General features: G+C 42.9%; 1 protein-coding gene across 3 annotated transcripts in view; it reads right to left on the bottom strand.

Moving 5' to 3' along the window:
• Positions 1–7,162: 7,162 nt before the first annotated feature.
• MED8 (mediator complex subunit 8) overlaps positions 7,163–23,679 on the bottom strand; it is a gene marked incomplete at its 5' end in the record, with an annotated part of 411,542 nt that continues 395,025 nt past the window's right edge. For all 3 annotated transcript variants that reach the window (XM_082228928.1, XM_082228929.1, XM_082228927.1), the window contains 6 exons: positions 7,163–7,617; positions 11,402–11,650; positions 11,803–11,884; positions 13,191–13,331; positions 14,943–15,087; positions 22,880–22,998. In XM_082228928.1, coding sequence (XP_082085054.1) covers positions 7,553–7,617; positions 11,402–11,650; positions 11,803–11,884; positions 13,191–13,331; positions 14,943–15,087; positions 22,880–22,998 — 801 coding nt within the window. In that variant the 3' untranslated portion in view covers positions 7,163–7,552. The remainder of the gene's footprint in view (positions 7,618–11,401; positions 11,651–11,802; positions 11,885–13,190; positions 13,332–14,942; positions 15,088–22,879; positions 22,999–23,679) is intronic.

Raw genomic sequence — 23,679 nt, 5'->3', positions numbered from 1 at the left:
AAAGATATCTGTATTCTTAGTGTAGTAATTAATGATTCACAGGAAGAAATTCATAACAAAGAAATCTGAAGCTGGTATACAATCATTTAACTCACTGAAGCAAAAGGTTTTAATAACAGTGAAAGGATCTCAGTGTTACTAAATGCTGACATGTGTGAAGTAGTTCATCATGAGAATAAATAGTAATTGTAGATGTAAGGTTAGCTGACTTCTAACTGAACTAGGACCACTCAGAATAGATGTCTTATACTGTAGTCAGCTATTTGCTTCAAAATTATATATTTGCATTAAAAAGTAAACAAATGAAGACCAGTATTATGGCCTTTTAGATCACAGAGACTCCAAAATTAGAACAGAGTGGTCTTTACTTCAAAATGCAGCAAACAGGATCACCTCTGCATAAAATTATCTATAACAGAAGTTTCTTTTTCATCTGTCTTCAGGCGTTTGTTCCTTTTAACTAATCCTAATCCACTCATGTGGGTAAAACCTCAGTGCCTAGGGCTTGCCGATCGCATGGTCGGCGGTTCGAATCCCCCCGGCGGGGGGAGCTCCCGTCTTTCGGTCCCAGCTCCTGACCACCTAGCAGTTCGAAAGCACCCCTAAGTGCAAGTAGATAAATAGGTACCGCTTTCTAGCGGGAAGGTAAACGGCGTTTCCGTGTGCTGCGCTGGTGCAGGCTCGCCAGAGCAGCTTCGTCACACTGGCCATGTGACCCGGAAGTGTCTCCGGACAGCACTGGCCCTCGGCCTCTTAAGTGAGATGGGCGCACAACCCTAGAGTCGGACACGACTGGCCCGTACGGGCAGGGGTACCTTTACCTTTTTTAATCCACTCATATTTCTTAGGTTTTTCTCATTATTCCACCCCTGTCTGAAATATGCAGCTCCGCTGTACAGTATGTTTTGTTATTTAAGAGCCTTGGCAAATGACAACAGGATTTATGGTGATCGTTTCTTCCAATTAGGAGCTTTGGATGAGGGCGTTATGAAAGCCAAGTACATGAAGTTTACTCAATTAATCCTATGGACATTGGCATTCAAATGTTTCAAAACATTCTGCAAGGCTGGTAAAGCCAGAATACCTACAACTAATCTGGGAGATCTGTGACATGTAAACAAAGCAGACCTATACTTAACACAACCCTGTCATCTTAGGCTCTAATTCCTAATAAAGCTACATTGGCTTCTCTCTGATCTTTGCACTCCCTGGACCACCGTAACTTTACACTCAGTTTGTGCACTGGGAAGCATTCATATTGCTACATTGTGAAAGCACTGAAATAGCAGCATGTCTTGATGGCGGCACACATGGAGTGGAGGAACAGTGTCCAGTCTGAGACAAAAAGTCTGCACAAAATAAGAAAAAGTTAGTACGTCTCATATCAAGACCAAGTAATTCTTAGTGCAGGAAAATGGTGTATTATAAACCTGAAATTCTCCAAAATACTAACACTAGCTCTAGTATTGTCATAATACCCTTTAGAATGGAAGACACTGACTAGATAAGGAGGTAGGCAAAAGTCCAATGGCCACTAAAGAGCCATGTGTGATCTGCAGTACCTCTGGTGATAGTTTCAGAATAACGTAAGGTGCAAACTTTTCTGAGAGATTTATGGGCAATGGTTAAGAGGCACAATACAAGGAGACAATAAGCATTAAAAAGAATTGTTGCAGAATGGTTGGTAACAGGTGGGCCTTTATAGATTGCAAGACTTTTATGCAAACGGTAAAGGTAAAGGTACCCCTGCCCGTACGGGCCAGTCGTGTCCGACTCTAGGGTTGTGCGCCCATCTCACTTAAGAGGCCGGGGGCCAGCGCTGTCTGGAGACACTTCCGCGTCACGTGGCCAGCGTGACGAAGCTGCTCCGGCGAGCCAGCACCAGCGCAGCACACGGAAACGCCGTTTACCTTCCCGCTAGAAAGCGGTACCTATTTATCTACTTGCACTTAGGGGTGCTTTCGAACTGCTAGGTGGGCAGGAGCTGGGACCGAACGAAGGGAGCTCACCCCACCGCGGGGATTCGAACCGCCGACCTTACGATCAGCAAGTCCTAGGCACTGAGGTTTTACCCACAGCGCCACCCGCGTCCCTATGCAAACAGTATTCCTCTACAAAAAAAATTCACACGTGACATAGCACACCTTAAATGGTTTGTGGTACCATTTCAATCAGCTGTTAAGATTCATGTTAAACCCAGATATTTCCACTCCAGCAAGCAGGAACCTAATAGCGGTAGAGCACATCTTTGTCAACCTCTCTCCATTCTCTAAAGGCATAGTTTCTTCAGTTTATAAACGTCTGCATAGGTGGCACTATACACCAGTGAGGCTACCCCAAATATCTACAGAAGTCAATCCTAATTGTTGGAGTGGGTGTGCTTTCAAAGATACATATTTCCATATGTGGTGGTTTTGTAACATCAAAGCTTTCTGAAGTGCTGTTCTCAAAGAACGAAGCTTGATAGATAACAATTGAAATGTCTCCTGCATTAGCACTACTTTTAGAAGACATCTGAAGGCAGCCCTGTTTAGGGAAGCTTTTAATGTTTGATGCATTACTATATTTTAATATTTTGTTGCAAGCTGCCCAGAGTGGCTGCGGAAGCCCAGCCAGATGGGCGGGGTATAAATAATAAATTATTATTATTATTACTTGGCCTTAAGATGCCACCTGCTCAAGATTACCCTAATGATGATCTGTTAGGCTTTCTACAGATAGCTGCCCATATGGAGATGACTGCATATTGGAAAGCTGATGTTGGGTTGAACATTTGATTCTTGGTGTACGAGTGTTTGGTCCAATAGCATTGGCTGAGAAACTATCATGTCAGTCAGAGCAGCAAAGGGCAAACACAGTCTCTATTCCTTTTAATCACATATGGCAAGTCTTTGTAGCTAGCAATTAGTTTCCGGGCCCAATTAAAAATGCTGGTTTTGACCTACAAAGCCTTAAACAGCTCAGGACCACAATACCTCAAGGACCGCTTCTTTCCATATGAATCTACCCGGACCCCGAGATGATCCTCTGAGGCCCTCCTTCATGTGCCTCATCCTCAAGAGGTCTGGAGGGTGGCAACATGAGAATGGGCCTTCTCTGCTGTGGCTCTGTCTGTGGAATGAACTAGGGAAGTTCACCTGGCGCCTTCATTATACACCTTTAGGCGCCAGGCAAAAACATTCCTTTTTAACCAGGCCTTTGGTTGATTTGATTGACATCCTATGCCATTTTAAAATGTGTTTTTCGGAGGGCGGTTATTGTTTTTATTTTGATGATATATTTTGGTGTTTTATATTTTGATTTTGTTCTGTGAACTGCCCAGAGACCTCCAGGTATAAGGTGGATGATAATAATAATATTTTTTTTGTATCCTGTCTTCCCTGGCCGAGAGTGGCTAACATCATAAAATAATAATAATTTGTTGATTACATAAATTGCTCAGACTGTGGCAGCAATCCACCCAACATGGGTAGGAAAATGTGGCATTATCTTTTAGGGTAATCAAATTACACCTAATTACATAACTTGTCTTGATAAAATTTCAGGTTTGCCATGCTATCTGTTGTTTAGTGTTGCAACAATTATTTTTTCAAAATAAATGAAAACATTATTCAACCCCTCCCCCAATATTGCAAAATATTCTCTACTATAGGGATGGGTAACCTCAGGCCAGTGACCAAATGTGGCCTTCCATGCCCCTGTGTCTGGTCCTAAGGACTCTTCCCAGCCTACACCTGCTCCTCGGCCCTAGCCCCTCCCTCAGTGGACCTGCTTAGCACCTTCCTTGAGTACTGTTGCATGGCTACAATGTGTCCTTGAATTCTGATTTATGTTTCTTGCTTGCCTGAATGGAAGATGGATGTGGGTGTGGGCGAGTGCATGCATGTAGAAACTAGCCTATTGTACAAGGGAAAAATTCACACTTTGTTCTGCCAATTGCCTAAAAGCAAATGAGGGCTGACAAAAGTTGCACACCCCTGCTCTACAGGGATGGGATCGTCACTCTAGCAGTGTGCATCTTTATGCACCATGAGTGGTAGAATAGATCATTGGGGTGTTTCTTCTATGAAAGTACCAAGCCTCTTGGGAGACTACAGATGTAGAAAACTGTGCTGAAGTTAGCAAGCAAGGACCAACAGCTAAGAAATGTTTATAGAAAACTCTTTGAAATATTGCATCTGTCCTGCAGCTCCTCTCTTCCCTGAAAGCAGTGGCCAATGTTCTTTTGGGTAGACTTTGGATAGACCTACTTCTGGAACTTTTACCTGAGAGCTTCACTGGATAGCACCATGTTATAATGGAAACATGTATCACAGCAAGGTGTCAGAAAAAACAGGTAATCCACATAGTTTGCAGCCATTTGCCCTTGCAGCCACCCGAAAAGTTGCGGTACCGCACATTAAAGAGTTGTGTACCGGGGCTCTCAAAACCCACAACCACAAAACCAAAGTTCAGTAACTGGAATGAAATAAGCAAGTTGGATTATCTACACCTGGTGTTCCCAAACTGTGTGATCTGAAAGCATTCTGGTAGTCTGCTTTGTGTTTGTGAATTTGTGACTGAAAATCGGGGTGGACACATCCAGTGCAATAAATATTCATATTAATTGTGATTTGTATTTTTATTGCTTTTAAGTTCAAATAATTCAAATTGCAATACAATAAAAATGTATAATGGGGGAAATCCCCATTTATAAGAGGGTTCCATTCTATGACAAGCACAAGTGGGGATTCCCCCACCCCCTTCAGTTGCCGTTTGCAGTGCATGTGTCAATGGGAATGTGCGTGCTAATGACGCTCAAGTGGGAAAACGCCTCTATATAAGAAACAAAAGAAGCAATACAAATATAATGAAAAATATAGCATCTAGCACAGTGCATTACAATTGTTACAATAGGCAGAAAAATCATTAAGTGATCCAGCAAGACCTCAGCAATTTTCAAGTGGTCTGGCGTGGGGGGAGTTTGGGAATCATTTTTGTACACAGCTATGTATATTATTGGGACGCGGGTGGCGCTGTGGGTTAAACCACAGAGCCTAGGGCTTGCTAATCAGAAGGTAGGCGGTTCGAATCCCTGCGACGGGGTGAGCTCCCGTTGCTGGGTCCCTTCTCCTGCCAACCTAGCAGTTCGAAAGCACGTCAAAATGCAAGTAGATAAATAGATACCGCTCCGGCGGGAAGGTAAACCGTGTTTCCGTGTGCTGCTCTGGCTCGCCAGAAGCGGCTTAGTCATGCTGGCCACATGACCCGGAAGCTGTAGGCCGGCTCCCTCAGCCAATAAAGCGAGATGAGCGCCGCAACCCCAGAGTCGGCCACGACTGGACCTAATGGTCAGGGGTCCCTTTACCTTTTATGTATATTATGGACCCAAATAGTTTCTATCAGATGGCTGATACTTTGGAAAAGTTAGCCACTAGTGAAAGGAATGCAGGAGACTGCATCTGGTACATTGGTGGGAATTGAATGGAAGTAAACCATGGGCAGACTGCACTGCACCAATGCACTGCAAAGAATTCATGAAGGCCAAAGAAGCATTTTTCCACACACCTGTGATATTTTAAACTTCCCTTGCAGTGAAGAATAGTACAGTTCCTTTGAGTCAGATGGGCTGCTCTCTGCATTACAGTGATTTCTAACGCCAAGTTTCTTGCATCCTCCCTGTGGAAGACACTGAATATTTGGCTTTATCTTATCAGTGGCCAAGGATCAATACATCTGCAGACATCAAACTAGATAATAGCTTGATCCAGTGTTACTGGACTTAGGCGATCTACGGAAAATACAAAGACAAATCCACAGTGTTTACCATGACCAGACCTAGGAACAAATGCAGGATTACCATCCATTCCATCTGGTTGCAGCAGAGAGAAGGAAAGCAAAGCTATTCAGTCTGCTCTACTGAAAAACCAGCTGCCTTTGGTTCTTCTGCCACCTAGTCTGCCACCTAGCAGTAGCATTTCTCTCAAACTACTTGAATTATTTCCATCCCAGCTGGCTATTATAACAACTGTGGCTTTTTAAAAATGACTCCTGAGTTTGCTTTCTCCCTACATACCGTATTTTTTGCCCTATAGGGTGCACCGGCCGATAGGGCGCACTTATTTTTTTGGGGGGGAGGGAAATAAAGGAAAAAAAATATTTCCCCCCCCCCAAGCCCCAAAGAGCAAAGAAGCCATGACAGTGAGCGGGATGTATCCCGCTCGCTGTCTTGGCTTCATTTTTAGCCTCAGGGCTGGGGGTCCGGGAGCGAAGGCAAGGTTGCGCTCAACCTCGCCATCGTTCCCGGAGCTTGCTGCTATCCGAAGCCCGAGGAGCGCAGCGCTGTAGCCTGCTGCGCACCCCGGGCTTCGGGCTCTGCAGGCTTGCGGATAGCTGCCCTAAGCCCGGGGTGCACAGTGCCGCGCTCCCCGGGCTTCGGGCTGCAGGCAGCTATCCGCAAGCCTTCGGAGTTCCGCAGGCTTGCAGATAGCTTCCTGAAGCCTGGAGAGCTAGAGGGGTCGGTGTGCACGACCCCTCTTGCTCTCCAGGCTTCAGCGAAAGCCTGCATTCGCCCCATTGGACGCACACACATTTCCCCTTCATTTTCGGAGGGGGAAAAGTGAATCCCATAGGGCGAAAAATACGCTACCTTTTTACCTTTGTGTCATGTTGTCAGATTGTAAGCTTGATGTAATGAATATAGGGGTTGCTCGTGCGTAAGTTGCCGCCACTCCTGGCTATGTTGCCTGGTTAAACCTTTCTGTCTGGACAGCCCTTCACTTCGTGGCTGCCTCAGTCGCTAGCAGAATCCGTCAGTGGGCATTTCTTAAACCTTTTCCAGCATAAAAGCTGTTTGACCCCAAGTCTCCTCCTACTCTCCCTGCGCGGAAGTCTTGGAGCCCCCTCGCCGATACCCCCATCTGCCCCCCTTTATCCCTGGTGTTACGCTGATTTCCTTCCCCAGCTGATGAGCTGCCTCTCTCCCTGCTGGGCCCTTCTCCAGCATCGCTTGAGAGCCTTGCCTCCGCCTCTGGCTCCGATGTCAGTTCCCTGACACTTGAGGGCAAAAAATATCTTCTTTTTTAAAGAAAGAAAAAAGATCTGTAAACTGGTCTAGGAGCACTTTCAGCTCAAGAGCAAGAGGTAATAGTTTAAATAAATATGTAAATGAATACACAAAGCAGAACATCTGATCTTTATTAAACAAAAAACCATAAAGAGTACATCTTGCATGTCTACTCCTCCTCCACCATCCAATTCTAATCACAAAAGCACACTCCAAGACAATCAGGCTTCATATTTATATGTGTAGAAAAGAGTCAAGATCAGCTCCTCATCCAGGTCTGGCTCATCAACAGATGTGTTCTTCGCAAAGGAATGCCTATGCCATTCTGTATGAACACACTGAACACTTCTGAGTCCCAAGTGATAAATGCAGCCATGTAAATAAATTATCTCAATAAGAAGGTAATTATCTCAGGAGACAGAACTTTAGTCAGTAATCTTGCTTTTGAGAGTGAGCTGAAGTCTGAAAGGATGTCCAGAAGCAGCAACATGCCAGAATATTTCCTACTCACCTTTGGTAGGGATGCATTGAAGCTGATTTGATATTGGTTTTTATGCTGCTGGGCATTTTACCTGGAGAGAGGAAAGCAGCTGGGCTTAGCAATGTGTTAGAACAGTCTACATTTTAGGAGTGATGAACATATAAGTGGGAACATTTCCCCCACTTCTTCCCTGGGGTTCATGTCAGAATCTTCTTTGCACACACTTTCTAGGGGAGGTATAGCCTCTCTCACTGTTTAATTTTTTCCACTTCTGCATTCCCTCCCCATATTCACCGTGTGAAAATCTTGTTTTGATCGATAAAAACATAAGAAGAGCCTTGCTGGATCAGACCAAAGGCTGATCTAGTCCAGCATCCTGTTTCCCAAAGTGGCCAAACATCTATTTCTTGAGAAGCCCAAAGGAGAAAATAAGCTCAACAGTCTTCTCCTGCTGCTGTTCCCTAGCAACTGGAATGCAGTGGGAACTGGTATAGAAACCAATGGTAGCCTTGCACAATGCAAAATTCCTCTGCAACAGCATGCTCCATTTAAGAGCTCAATTCTTTGAAAATAATCATATGTATATAGGTTATCATACCTGCCCCTTCATCCCCACCCCCAGAGTGTGTGTAATGTAATCCTTCTGGACATCCTCATTAAAAAGCTGGCTGACATGAACCTTTCTCCTACCATCTGTGACTGGATTAAATACTTTTTGAAAGATCGGACACAAACAGTGAGGATTGGACATGTAACATCTAATTCCTTAAAAATCAGCACGGGCACACTACAGGGATGTGTGCTAAGTCCCTACCTGTATTCATTGTATACGTACAATTGTATATCATCTGACCCGTCTACTGCAGTTATTAAGTTTGCAGATGATACCACCATAATGGGTTTAATAACAGCTGAGACGAATCAGCGTATAGAGGGGAGGTCCAAAAAATATCTACATGGTGTCTAGGGAACAACTTGCACCTTAATATCAGCAAAACAAAGGAGATGGTGTTGGACTTTCAGAGGAAGAGAGGAGAACTAGCCCCGCTGTACATTGGGGAGGGCTGTGTGGAGAGAGTCTCTTCCTTTAAATTCCTAGTTTATCTCAGTGAAGACCTTACTTGGAAAATAAATACAACCCAGGTGTTTAAGAAAACCCAACAGAGATTCCATCGCCTCAGAGTAATGCAAAAGAACGATGTCAATCAACATTTGATGATCTCCTTCTACCGGTCAACAATAGAAAGTGTCCTTTCACACTGCATCACAGTGTGGTACGCTGGTTTGACATCAACTGATAGGAAGTGTCTACAGACGGTGGTGAATACAGCACAAGATATTATGGGCTGTCCCAGTTGTATTATGGGGTGGTTTGCCTCTGTTGGTTAAAGGAATGGATGTTGCTAAAAAATACAGATTTGTTGGATTTAGAAGGTTATGATAATAGATTTGGTTGGCATGCATATTTATGCTATAACAAAACAAAAATCCATAAAGGATTTGGTAATCTTATATTTCGAAGATCTTTATATGAAGTATGGGATAGGTATAAAAATTTATCAGAACGTAAAACACCGTGGTGGTTATCTCCATTGGAAGCAATGAGTGTGAAAAAGATAAATATGAATAAAAACTGGGTTACCTATGAGAAATTGTTGGGGGGAAATGGAAATAAATGGAAAATGAAACCTTATGAGGAGGTTAGAGACTATGTGAATGATTGGTTGCACTATTGCCAAGTCAATGAAATGTATAAACAGATTTTAAAGAAAAAGGATTTAATGATAAAAAAATCAAAATTTGAAATAGAAATATTAAACAATGAATGTAAAATAGTATCTAAAATGTATAAAATACTGTTGGGATGGCATTTGAAAGATGATACATTGGGCAAAAGACTGTGGATATAATATACAGCTTGAAGAATGGGAAAGTTTGTGGAATGAAAGGATAAAATTTACAGCCTGGAATGCTTTGAAAGAGATTATGATGAAAATGATGTATAGCCGGTATATTACACCAGGGAAATTAGCTAAAATGTACAAGACAAATAATAAATGTTGGAAATGTAAAGAAAAAGAAGGAACATTTTATCATATGTGGTGGGAATGTAAAAAAGGAAAGAACTTCTGGGAAATGATATATAATGAGATGAAAAAGATGTTGAAATATACATTTTTTAAAAAACCAGAAGCATTTTTACTTGGTATTATAGGTCAGGACATTAATAGGCAAGATGTTAAATTGTTTTTATATGCAACAAATGTGGCAAGAGTATTGTTAGCCCAGAAATGGAAACATGAAGAAATTCTGACGAAAGAAGAATGGCAGACGAAAATAATGGACTATGCAGAATTGGACAAAATGAAAGAAAGGGTTCAAAGCAGCAGGAGGCCCCATTAGCTAAAGTGGTGCTTCAGGTTAAGAACAGTTTCAGGTTAAGAATGGGGGGCCGCTAGGGAGAGGGGCCACTAGGGGCGCCTTGGAAGATGGCCGACAATACCATCTCTCCAGCTCACATGAGGTAATTAAGAGGCTGATATGGCAGTAAATCAGCCTCCCGAAATTCTTCCCAGGGAAGGGAAGATGCAGCCTTGTCCGCGGTTGCCCATAAATCACCCCCAAGTTCAAAAGAAGGAGGAGGTGAGGGCACTGGACAGAAAGACCTCGAGTGAGCTCTGGATCTCCCAGACGCTGCTTCTGAGAGCGACGCTAGTTGCATTACTTAAGTTAAAATCTTCCATATAAAAGTAATTGCACATGCTTCGAGCGAAGAAAAGGGTTTATCAGCTGCTAATTAAGCCTGCCACTGAGAAGTTAAGAGTGATGGAATGGACTGCACAGAAGATAACATCAAAGAATAACACCTATGTCGGTATGTTGAAACGGAACGGAAAGGGGGGGGAAGCTTCTTCTTTTTATTATGATATTACCTAACAACCCCTCCCCTAGAAGAACCGTCACACGACTGACAGCAAGTGAGATTAGAAAATAAACTGTGTGGAAATAAAAATAATAACTAAAGGTTATTACTAAGCTTTGTTTTTCGGAAGATCTGGAAAGAAAAATGAAAGGCTCTCCTGTGACACAGTTTTTAATCGGGATCCGCCATTATGAGTTAGACTATGTTGCGAGATTAACTGTCAAAGGGGGAGGCGAGCCACTGCTTTGATATTTGGATTGCAAGTTTGATTTCTCCCCTGGAAAGACTGATTTATGGTGCAACTGGTCTGCGAAAATTAATGAGCAGACGCTTAGAATTTATTTCATCGGAACTGACAAAAATGGCGCCTGCCGCCCGAGCAGGACTTTTGGATCAGCGTGTGATGATTTACTGCAAATAAAAGACTTACCAGCTTTAAAAAGAAAAGAAAGGGAGAGCCTTACAAAGTTCACACAGAAACATAATGATGCTTGCTTCAACTCGCTTGTGGAAACAACTCAAGAGGTGATTAAAAAGAAAAACGATAACAACAAGAAGATCGGAAGATGGGACTTGTGAACACCAAAAGCAGCAGAAATATGAGATGACTGGACCCTTACTGAACTTGAAGCATGGGAACCCCCAACAAAAATTTAAAATTTGGCAAAATATTTGGACTTAATGATATGTATTGGTATAATTTGGAATAATTAATGTGATATGATTGGATTGTTAAATGGAAAATTTAATAAAAATTATATATATTAAAAAAAGAACAGACCTCTGGAATGAATTAAGTACTTAACCTGAGGTACCACTGTATATGCATTTAAATTCCCCCAGGCACCGATTCCTCGTCTCAGCATAGCTCCCCATTCGCTACACCTGTACATTCCACTTCCTCTCCTTTTGCACTTGAGACACTCCAATATGACTGAATGCTTTTATTTACCTGGCTGCCCTGCTTGTGTCATCTGCACTCCTCCAAGCATGGACTGTGGCTGGCTTGATGCTCCAGACATTTGTACCTGCTGCATAGCAGAAGCACCTGCTATGATGGGGTTGGCACCTGGCTGACCGGACTGTACAGGCCCTGATACACCGGGTGGGCGTCTGTTTGACAGACCCTTTCCAAAGGCCACAGCTGCAACTAGTGCATTGGTATCAGCAGGGTTGAATGTCTGCTTGTTCTGCCGTAAACCTGCACAACGAAGGAAAATTTATAGAGCACAGTCTTAATACCATTATGCTAATCTTGGCTGCTGTTATTCTACTATTTCTGTTTCTAGGGCTACTGGACTGTGAACCCCCTCTAACACCTCTGCTGTCCCTCCTGCTTCTCCAGTGCCATACCTCCACTCTCAGACTCTCGGTCTTCTTTGTTGATTTTCTCCAATAAGTTCGAGCACATTTTGTTTAAGCTTTGGATCTGTTTCTGTAATGATAAGATTTGCACAGTAAAACATGTCAAGGAATTTGTGTTGGCTTTAAAAAAAATTACAACCTTTAATAGACTGCTCAATAAAAAAACTATTTGAGTATTTTACATAAAATGGTATAAAAGATTTATTAAAAATATTAATAAACCAACTTTTAAAGGTGCACTTAATAAAATTATCAAAAATATAGATAAAATCTGCAGAATTTTGACTTTCAACAAAACCTCCCATTATATTCTGGTGGAGAAGCTGGTAAAATGTGGCCTAGATGATGTTATTGCTAGGTGGATTTGTAGCTGGTTGATTGACCAAACCCAAAGAGTGCTCACTAATTGTTCTTCATTTTCCGGGGGGGACAGGGACTGACCAGTGAGGTGCTGCAGGATTCTGTCCTGAGCCCAGTGTTGTCAACATCTTTATAAGTGACTTGGAATTGAGGGTCTGCTAATCAAATTTGCAGAAGACATCAAACTGGGAAGGGTAGCTAATACTTCAGAAGACAGAATCAGGATTTAAGAAGACCTTAATGGGTTGGAGAACTGAGCCCAAACAACTCCTACTGTTACTGCTGCTGCTGCTATTCCTATACCATCCTTCCTCCAAGAATCACAGGGCCATTTACAATAGAAAACTAACAAAATGAATTTCAGTAGGGACAAATGTAAGGCTCTGCACTTAGGCAGGAATAATCAGACACACAAATATAGGATGGGGGACAACAGACTTGACAGCAGCACATGTGAAAAGGATCTAGGGGTCTTAGTAGACTACAAGCTCAACATGAGTTAACAGCTTGATGCAGTAGCAAAAAACAAAACAAAAAAACCCCCAACCAATGCAATTCTAGGCTGCACCAACAAAAGTATAGTGTTCAGATCAAGGGAAGTAATAATATCACTCTGTTCTGCCCTGCTGAGACCCCCCACCCCCACATGAAATACTGCATCCAATAGGTTCAAGTTACAAGAAAGGAGATTCTGACAAAAAATTAGGAAGAACTTTCTGATAGAGCTGTTAAGCCATGGAAAAGACTACCTCAGAAAATGGTGGTCTCTCCTTCATTATAACAGAGGTTGGATTGCCATCTGTCACGGCTTCTTTAAGCTGTGAGTGCTGCACTGTAGGGGGTGAAGTGAACGTTTGGGGTCACTTGCAACTCTGATGCAGAATATTAAATGTGAGAACATGGTGGTAGAGAGAGATGCGAAAGACCACAGGATTCCTACATATAAATATTCAGCAAGAGATATTTAACAACAAAAACCTAGGAGTTGAGTATACTTAAGCAGCTGAAACCCTTACCAGTGCCGCATCGGTACCAATGCGAGCCGCGTCTGTGCTCAGCTGCTTCTCTTGCTCCTCTACTTCAGGATCAGGCTTGGTTCTCAGGTGATCAGGCACAACCTCATGGCTGAACACTGGCACTCGGCCTTCTGTCTGCCGCTGGAACATCCAGACCATCAGTGATCAAAGTCATACTTTGCCGCAAAGCTACAGAATACGAAGTTGGCCCTACAGACCTGGTGTAGGTTACAGAGACCCAGTTGTTCCTGGGAATTTAGGCCCAGGATACCCGCCAGCAGGATTCTAGCAATTAAATTACGAATGCATAAAAAGTTTAATCAATGAAGGTGAGCAGAAACAGTTACAGTGGTACCTCGCGAGACGAATGCCTCACAAGACGGAAAACTCACAAAACGAGTTGCTTCGCAAGACGATTTTCCCTATGGGCTTGCTTCGCAAGACGGAAACGTCTTGCAAGTTTGTTTCCTTTTTCTTAAAACCGTTAATACAGTTGCGACTTGACTTCGAGAAGCAACTCATAGCACGCGGTGTGGTAGCCTTTTCTGAGGTTTTTGAAGACTTTGGTGATTTTTGAAGCTTTTCCAAAACTTTTCCGACACCGTTGCTTCGCAAGATGAAAAAAACCGCAAGACGAAAAAACTCACGGAACGAATTAATTTCGTCTTGTGAGGCACCACTGTACTTCTCTGTGTTGGCATCTTTACCATCAGCTAGCAGCTGAGTACCTTTGTAGCTCCTTCTGACTATCTATGAAGGAAGAGTCTAAAATTGGGACTGTATCACCAGCCAACAGGAGCCAGAACAGACTGCCACGTATAAAATATAAAGGGTATAATTTTATCGCTCTGTGGATTTGAACTGTAAACTGCTTTGGTGGCAATATTTTCTGAAAAGCAGGGCAAAAATAAAATGAATGTGTATTCTGTGAGAAACTTCAAACTCTGTTCTTCATGTTTATCTGAAGACACGCGCTGCGTAACACTAGTTTGTGGAGAACTGATTGAGCAACATTGTTTAAGACATGACCTAGGAATGTCAAACTCAAGCCTCTGGAATCCAGGGGTTGTAATCAGTGTAGAGCTAAGGATAATGTTCTGTCAGCACAAGTGTTTCTCTTTGCGTAACAGAAGGCCCTCCCTTTTTCCTCCCACCCTCGCCGGTTCTGCGGGCAGCATGGGTGAGGAGAAGAGCAAATGTCCCATTGTGGCAATTTAGTTGCCCCATAAGCTAAGATGGGACATCCTTCCTTTCTAGACTGCAGAGGCACGACACCCTCGTGTTTGGTGTACAGTATACACAAAGTCCTATCTAAAAGATTCTTCCAGTATCAAGGTTGGCAAGGTATGAGGCTGTGGCAGAAATCAGCAAAGGGAGGAGATAGAGACCAACATAGAATAGAGCATGAAGGAACTGAAGCTCAATTTGTTACATCCTTGCTTTCCTAAAGATCTTCTTTTCTCATTGGTTTCTGGCTTAGTCAACATTTGCAGCAAAGTGAAGTGATGTAATGAAGTGTACCACTTCAGCCTACAGGTAGGAGATGCCATTTTTAAAACTCCCCCAAAGAAAAACTGGAACGTGAGCAATCTAGTCCAATCCATTACGTGCTCTGCCATTTATAATACTTAAGTATTGAAGGTGCTACTATTCTCATTTAACCAACCTGTCACTCAACTTTTTCACCAGCACTGGAGCCAAGAAATGACTTGTAGCTATAAAATAGATTGTAATAATCAGCCAAATCCTTACCATGATCTCCTCATCACGATCTGGAGACAGCACTAGTGGAATTATGACCTGATTGCGCAGCAGTGGAGTCTTCTCATGTTTAAGGACTTTATTCAGAGTATTCAGCTGACCTGAGAGCAGAGCGAAGCTGTCTAACACTGAGGGCCTGAGGCAGAGATGGGAAAATGAAAAGGACATGAGGCACACATATAGAGCATCCCTACTTCTGGCTGTGGGAAGTTCAAATCTTCACTGTTGAATTGTTTTATTACATTTATATCCCGCTTTTTTCCAAGGAGCTCAAAGTGGCATTCATGGTTCCCACCCCCTGCCCCATTTTGTCTTCACAATAAATCTGCAAGGTAGTTTAGTGAGCTTCATGGCTGATTTGGGACTAGAACCCCAGTCTCCCAGGTCTTAGTCCAACACTCTTACCACTATGTCATACTGGCTGTACAGTGGTACCTCGGGTTACAGACGCTTCAGGTTACAGACTCCGCTAACCCAGAAATAGTACCTCGGGTTAAGAACTTTGCTTCACAATGAGAACAAAAATCGCATGGCGGCAGCGGGAGGCCCCATTAGGTAAAGTGGTACCTCAGGTTAAGAACAGTTTCAGGTTAAGAACGGACCTCCAGAACAAATTAAGTTCTTAACCCGAGGTACCACTGTATTGTAGTCATGATGCCATAACAAGAAAGGCAAGTAGCTCCAGCAGCATTATCACAACCCCCTGCTAATTTTAACAGATAACACAACACACTGTGCCAAGAGTGGAATATCTAGATCCCCCCCCCCCGGAATATCTCTGAGATTTGTGGGTATCTGGGTACAGAAGAAATGTCTAGAGCAGGCATGGCCAAACTTGGCCCTCCAGCTGTTTTGGGACTACAACTCCCATCATCCCTAGCTAACAGGACCAGTGGTCAGGGATGATGGGAACTGTAGTCCCAAAACAGCTGGAGGGCCAAGTTTGGCCATGCCTGGTCTAGAGGGATTCTGCCCCATGACAAGATGGGAGACTTGAAATGCCTTCTTGTTCGGACTTCCACTTGAGGCGCCATGGAAGATGACTGACAATTCCATCGCTCCGGCTCTCATCGGGTAATTAGAGGCTGAGATGAGAGTAATCAGCCTCCCAAAATCTTTCCGGGGGTACGGGAAGACACAGTCTCATCCGCGGATGCCCAACAAACTAGCCCCAAATTCGGAAGGAAGGAGGGGCTGGGGCCACTGGATGGAAAGTCCCCAAGAGAGTCTGGCTCTCCTGGATGCTGTCTCTGTGAGCAAATCAAGTTCCATTTCTTAAGATGAAAAATTGGATTTAAGTTTTGGACATGCTTCGAGTGAGGAGGGAGGAATTACTCTGCTAATTAACCCAGCCACTGAGGTGCCAAAAAAGACTTGAGTGGAAGAAGGACTAACATTTAAGTTTGTATGTTGGAATGGAACAAAAAGGGGGGGAGCCTCTCTTATTATTGTGTTTTGCTTTATTATATTATTTGGCAAAAACACCCCAGAAGAACCATTTACATTAACTATAACAAGCAAGATTGGAAAGTTTTGTATTTGTTGATATAATATGGCTCTAAAAATATAAACTGTGTGGAAATAATAATACTATATAATTAAGGCTTTCGACCTTTGACTTGCTTGGAAGAGGATAAAAGATTCTCCAATGTGTGGACATCAGGCAGAAGCAGAATCTCATTAGCCTCTGGAGAGATGTTTAAAAAACTTGGACCGTTTCCTGGAATCTATGTGGGAGTTGTGTTGCACTTGAAATCTGCCATGATTGGAAGTCAAGATTGGGCTGCAGAATTACAAATAGTCAAAGGGGGAGGTGAGCCTTTAATATGTCATTATACTTGTGTTTCCAGTTTGATTTGGTAAATCTTCCCTGGAAAGGCTAATGTTTGATGCAACCGGTCTGGGAAAAGCAAACACTTAGATTTGATTTTATTGGAACTGAGTGAAGATGGTGGCTGCCAGCAGTGAAAAGACTTTCGGATTGATTCAGCAGAAACACCAGCGTGCGAGGAGATGCTGCAAACTTATAGAGGGGAATCATAGACATAAAATCCACACAGAAACATATCATTGTTTGTTTTAACTTGCTTGTGGGAACAATTCAGAGGCTGTGAAAGAATGAAGGTCAACAACAGAAAGAATTAAGAGGAACCATCGGAAATGACTATGAAAAGTAGTAGAAGTATGAGATGATCAGAACCCTCCAAACTTGAAACATCGGAAGTCCTATTAAAAATACATAATTTGGTAGAATATTCAGACTATTTGATATGTATATGTATAATTTGGAATATTTAATGTGATTTGATTGGATTGTTCAAGTGGAAAACTTAATAAAAACGAATTTTTAAAAAGGGGAAAAATGCATTCTTGTTCCAGGATATTAGCCAAATCCTAATGAATTCTGAACAAAGCACCGTATTTTTCGCTCCATAAGATGCACCTGGCCATAAGACGCACCTAGTTTTTAGAGGAGGAAAACGAGAAAAAATATTCTGAACGAAACAGCAGATCTATGATTTTTGTGGTTCATGCTGTGGCCACAGACATGTGATTTGACGGTGAGTTTGGGGTAGCCCAATGCAAAAATCCTGAGGATCCATGTGGATCCGTGCTTTGTAACCACGTTTTTGCGCCATTGCGGCCCCACTCAATAGTGGGTGCATGGTTTTTTTGGTGCAGGCTGTAGCCATGGACGTGCTATGTGATCTGATGGTGAATTTGGGGTGACCCAATGCAAAAATCCTGAGGATCCATGGGCTTTTACCTCCCCCCTCCCAGGCAGCCTCCTTTACCAGCAGCCTTATCTCCCTCCCGATCGCTTGCCGATCAGCGGCTTTGTTTCAACACCCACTTCCCTCTTTCACACACAAAAAAGCATGATCTGCTTTTCGCCCCTGGGCAATTTGGCTCCAGGGACCACGCATTCGCTCCATAAGACGCACAGACATTTCCCTGTACTTTTTAGAAAGAAAAAAGTTGCTCTCATCCTATATTTATGGAAAATATCACATCAAACAGAACTATAGGGATTTCACACAGTCTTCAACAGGGTACCACAAGCAAAGCTGGATGAAAGAAAACTGCTTCATACCTGTTTAACAGTCTGGATATACACATAATTACTCAGAAACAAGCACTATTGGGTTCAATTAGATTTCTCCCAGGTAAGCATGCACAGGGTTACCACATTTGACAAGGGATGCTCCAACAAACTGACAAAGCTAACAGAGATGCTGCAATGACTGTGGGATCATAATCCGATTGTAATGAAATTAAAGAGAAGAGATGAATCATAGCTTACATGGAGAAGGAATGAACGATTACTAGATGATCAGAAGATTATGCAAAGGGCACAAGAGACTTTACCAAGAGTATTTTGAATTTAATTTGAATAAAGAGACAGAATAGATATGGTATGGAATGCAAGCAAAGTAGTAATGAGAGGTTTCTTCATACAACAAAATAGCCTTCAGAAAACTGTAAGAGAAAATGACATATTAAAGCATATAATTGAAAATGAAAAGCAATGAATCAAGAAACCAAGAAGTACACAAATAAAACAAAATATTAAGATGCTGCAAACCCAATTTTCAATATTAATTAATCAAGAAATCGAATGGAAAATAAAAATGCTACGGCAGAGGAATTCTGAATTTGCCAATAAACCTGGAAAATTATTAGCTTGGCAACTGAAAAGGAAACAATACTATTAATAAGCTAAAAATAGAAGATAAAATAATAGAAAACCCGAAAGAGATCAGGAAAAATCTCCTAAGATTTTATAAAGAATTATATAAAGCTGGAAAAGAAAATATAGAAAAAAATAGAAAACTATTTGAAACAGAACAAATTACTGAAGATTCTGAAAAATAAAAAAGACCAATTGAATATACCAATAACAATAATGGAAGTACAATCAGCAATAAAACAATTAAAAATAGGTAAAGCACCAGGACTGGATGGACTCACTGTAAAATACAACAAAAAACTGTGTGAACAACTGATGTCACCCTTAAAGGATGTTATGAATAATATTTTGTTCAGGGTGGGGCACTTCAAAGAATGGCAAAAAGTATTATCAAAATTTATCTGGCAGGGGAAACAACCATGAATTAAATACAAAATTCTAACAGATACAAAAGAAAGAGGTGGTTTCTCCCTGCCAGACTTGAGAAAATATTGTTAAGTGTCCTGTCTGTGTTGGTTGAGGAATTGGATTTTGTTAGACAGATCTTTTAGATTTGGAGGGCTATGACAACAGATATGGATGACACACATATTTATGGTATGACAAAGTAAAAGTGCATAAAGGATTTCTGAACCACACAATAAGAAAATCAATTTATGAGGTGTGGAATAGATATAAAAATTTATTGGAACGTAAAACCACTTGGTGGCTCTCTCCAATAGAAGGAATAATGGTGAAAAAGTTTAATATGAAAGGAGAGTGGGCCATGCATAGAGATTTATTGACAGAGATAGTAAGTCAGTTAAAATTAAAAAACATTTGAAGAAATAAAAGAGTTATTGATGGATTGGTTGCAATATCATCAGGTAAATGATGTGTTTAAGAAGGATAAAAAGAAAAACGGTTTCAGCAATGCTTTTGCAAAGTTTTTTGCAGATAAAGTCGCTCAGATTCAGAAGGAGGTAGACTCCACCGTGGGAGCAGGACCGGGGCGGGAGAGTGCTAGAGTCCTGTATAGTCATGTTACATGGGATGAATTCCAATCTGTTACCTCCGAGGATGTGGACAGGCTGCTTGGACGAGTGAAACTGACCACCTGTCTCCTTGATCCTTGCCCACCCTGGCTAATAAAAGTGAGCCGGGAAGGGCTGGGCGATGGGCTCTGTGGGGTGGTGAAAGCTTCCCTCTGTGAGGGAGCCTTCCCAGACCCACTGAAAGAGGTGATCATTAAACCGCTTCTTAAAAAAACATCTTTGAACCCAGCCAATATGACCAACTATCGCCCAGTCTCAAATCTACCATTCTTGGCCAAGCTGATTGAGCGAGTGGTTGCTGAACAACTCCAAGCACGCCTGGAGGATGCGGACCATTTGGATCCCTTCCAAGGCCTCACCATGGGACTGAAACTGCCTTGGTCGCACTGGGTGATTATCTCCAGTGGGCTAGGGACAAAGGTGAAAGCTGTTTCCTAGTTCTGCTGGATCTCTCAGCGGCCTTTGACATCATTGACCATAATATCCTTCTGGACTGTCTGGAGGGGCTGGGAGCTGGAAGCACTATTATACAGTGGTTCCGCTCCTTCCTCCTGGGCCGTGTCCAAAAAGTGGTTTTGGGGGATGAGTGTTCAGACCCCTGGGCTCTCACTTGTGGGGTGCCTCAGGGTTCTGTCTTCTCCCCCATGCTTTTCAGCATCTACATGCAGCCATTGGGAGAGATCATCAGGGGGTTTGGGTTGGGTGTTCATCAATATGTGGCTAATACCCAGCTCTACCTATCTTTTAAATCAGGACCAGTGAAGGCAGTGAATGTCCTGTGTGAGTACCTGGAGGCGGTTGGAGGATGAATGGCGGCTAACAGATTGAGGTTGAACCCTGATAAGACAGAAGTGCTGTTTTGGGGGACAGGGGGCAGGCAGGTGGGGGGACTCCCTGGTCCTGAATGGGGTAACTGTGCCCCTGAAGGACAAGGTGCGCAGCCTGGGAGTCATTCTGGACTCACAGCTTTGGACTCACAGGTTAATTCTGTGTCCAGGGCGGCTGTCTACCAGCTTCATCTGGTAAGCAGGCTGAGACCCTACCTGCCCACGGACTGTCTTGCCAGAGTGGTGCATGCTCTAGTTATCTCCCGCTTGGACTACTGCAATGCACTCTACATGGGGCTACCTTTGAAGGTGTGATGGCCTAGGACTCGGGCTCGGAACCGGAGGAGTGTCGGTCCGCACTAGATCCTCTGCCTCAGGCAGCATCTGAACCAAGTCTGGGGCCTGATTCTGAAGAGCCTCAGTCTGCACAGGTTCCCTTGCAACAAGCACCAGCTGAGCTGAGTCAGGGACCTGAGCCTGCCCTGGCTCCAGATGCGGGGATTACCTCGTTGCCCTCTGCTGGGCAATCACGTGCAGCTGCTCCACTACCAGTTGGGTCAGGAGAGGCTGAGGCGGCCTCTGGGTCTAGTAACCCACAAACATCTCCCGAGCTGCAGAGACTCAGGTCTGAGAGAAGGAGAGACCTGAGTAATTGCAGGAGTGATCGCCGTTGAGCGAAACAGGGAGGTGAGTCACTGGGGGATCAGGACTGGCCGTTACCCCGTCAGAGATAAAAGGCTGCCAGACCCCGCCCCAGGACCCCGGCCCTGTTGGACTGACTCCTCATGGAATCCCTTGGATTCGGGACCGGACCTGGACCACGTTGCTTGGGTTAACCCCCGGGCCCAGCACAGAACGTGACTCGGAAACTGCAATTAATCCAGAATGCGGCAGCTAGACTGGTGACTGGGAGAGGCTGCCAGGACCACATAACACCAGTCCTGAAGGATTTGTATTGGCTCCCAGTATGTTTCCGAGCACACTTCAAAGTGTTGGTGCTGACCTTTAAAGCCCTAAATGGCCTCGGTCCTGTATACCTGAAGGAGCGTCTCCACCTCCATTGTTCAGCCCGGACACGGAGATCCAGCACCGAGGGCCTTCTGGCGGTTCCCTCATTGCGAGAACTGAGGTCACAGGGAACCAGAGAGAGGGCCTTTTTGGTAGTGGCACCCGCCCTGTGGAACGCCCTCCCATCAGATGTCAAAAAAATAAGCAGCTATCCTATTTTTAAAAAACATCTGAAGGCAGCCCTGTTTAGGGAAATTTTAAATATTTAATGCTGTATTGTTTTAAACACTCAATTGGGAGCCACCCAGAGTGGCTGGGGAAACTCAGCCAGATGGGCGGGGTATTAATAATAATAATAATAATTTAACACCATCAGAACTTGCTAAAATGTATAGGACAAGAACTAATGAGTGTTGGAAATGCAAAGAAAAGGAAGATATCTGTTACAATATGTGGTGGACTTGTAAAGAGGTAAAGGCTTTTTAGGAAATGATATATGAGTTAAAGAAAATGTTTAAAAATACTTTTGTTAAAAAACCAGAAGCCTTTTTATTGGGTATAGTGGGTGAAGATATACCAATAGAAGATAAAAGGCTGTTTATGTATGCAACAACAGCAGCAAGAATTATTTTAGCCCCTAAATGGAAACAACATGAAGTACCAACGAAAGAAGAGTAGCAGATGAAAATGATGGACTTTGCGGAACTGGACTGGAGTAAATTTATACGATACGTGAAAGATCATTGTAAGCAATTAACATCACTACTAGGGCTGTCTGAAGATTTGTAAAGAGAATTTTTCCCCTTTTTTATATTTATTTAAATTTTGAGATATTTTGTAATGAGTTTACTGTAATTAGAATTGAAAAACGTATAAAATGCTATGATAGAAAAGTTAATTTTGAAAGCCATGAGGTGGGAGGGAAGGAAGTCGATAGGCTCTAGAGAGCCAGAGAGGTAATGTAGATAATAATGTAATTCTATATCGCTAAATGGAAAACTAATAATATATATATATATGTGTGTGTGTGTGTGTGTGTGTGTGTTTTCCAAGATCAAAAAAGAAATACAGTGGTACCTCGCAAGACGAATGCCTTGCAAGACGAAAGAGTTTTCCGTTTTTTGAGTCGTTCCGCAAGACGAATTTCCCTATGGGCTTGAGTTCTTGTGAGTTTGTTTCCTTTTTCTTAAAGCCGTTAATAGCCGCTAAGCTGCTAATAGCCGTGCTTTGCAAGACGAAAAAACCGCAAGACGAAGAGACTCGCGGAACGGATTAATTTCGTCTTGCGAGGCACCACTGTAGATGCTGCAATGACTGCTCCCACCAATAACCAAGAGTAGCCACACAACTTTCTTCAAAGCCTCTTACCAGGTAAGTCGGTCATATTCATTTTCCAGCTTGTAAATGAAACCGACTAGGGAATTCTTCAGGTCAGCCACTTGACTGATGAGAGCCTCAAGAGATAGTTCAAGCTGCTTCTCCTCTCTCTGGAAAGGATAGATTAATAATCAATTTTCTAATTACCTGTAATGAGTGTTCAGTTTACAGGGCCACTTTTGGCTTTCATATACAGTGGTACCTCAGGTTACATACGCTTCAGGTTACAGACTGCGCTAACCCAGAAATAGTACCTCGGGTTAAGAAGTTTGCTTCAGGATGAGAACAGAAATCGTGCTCCGGCAGCGCGGCAGCAGCGGGAGGCCCCATTAGCTAAAGTGGTGCTTCAGGTTAAGAACAGTTTCAGGTTAAGAACAGACCTCTGGAACAAATTAAGTACTTAACCCAAGGTACCACTGTAGTGAACATAGTAATTATTATAATTATTTTTAGTATTGAAAGATTGTTGTCTCTGACAAAGCATTTGACAAATGCGTGGCAAGAGTAAAGAGTGTTAAAAGAAAACTTGCTAGACTGAAGTCGTGCTAGATAGCAATGATGATATTCTGATTCAGCTGAGTCCAGAGGTTTAAGACATGGTGCCTGGTGCATGACCTTCCTTGTATTTCACTTGTGTTTGCTCCTTATTTTTGGGTGCCTCTGTTTTAACCCTATGGGCTTAAAGATATGTGCACAAACATAATAGACTTGCATCGGGCAAGGAGCTGATGAATTTCTGGATCTCTGCCATGATGTTGTATTCACTCTTAAGAGAAGCAACTCTTAAATAT

Source organism: Podarcis vaucheri (genome assembly GCF_965113315.1).
Source record: "Podarcis vaucheri genome assembly, chromosome: 6".
Taxonomy (NCBI): domain Eukaryota; kingdom Metazoa; phylum Chordata; class Lepidosauria; order Squamata; family Lacertidae; genus Podarcis; species Podarcis vaucheri.
This window is presented reverse-complemented; position numbering and strand designations above follow the sequence as displayed.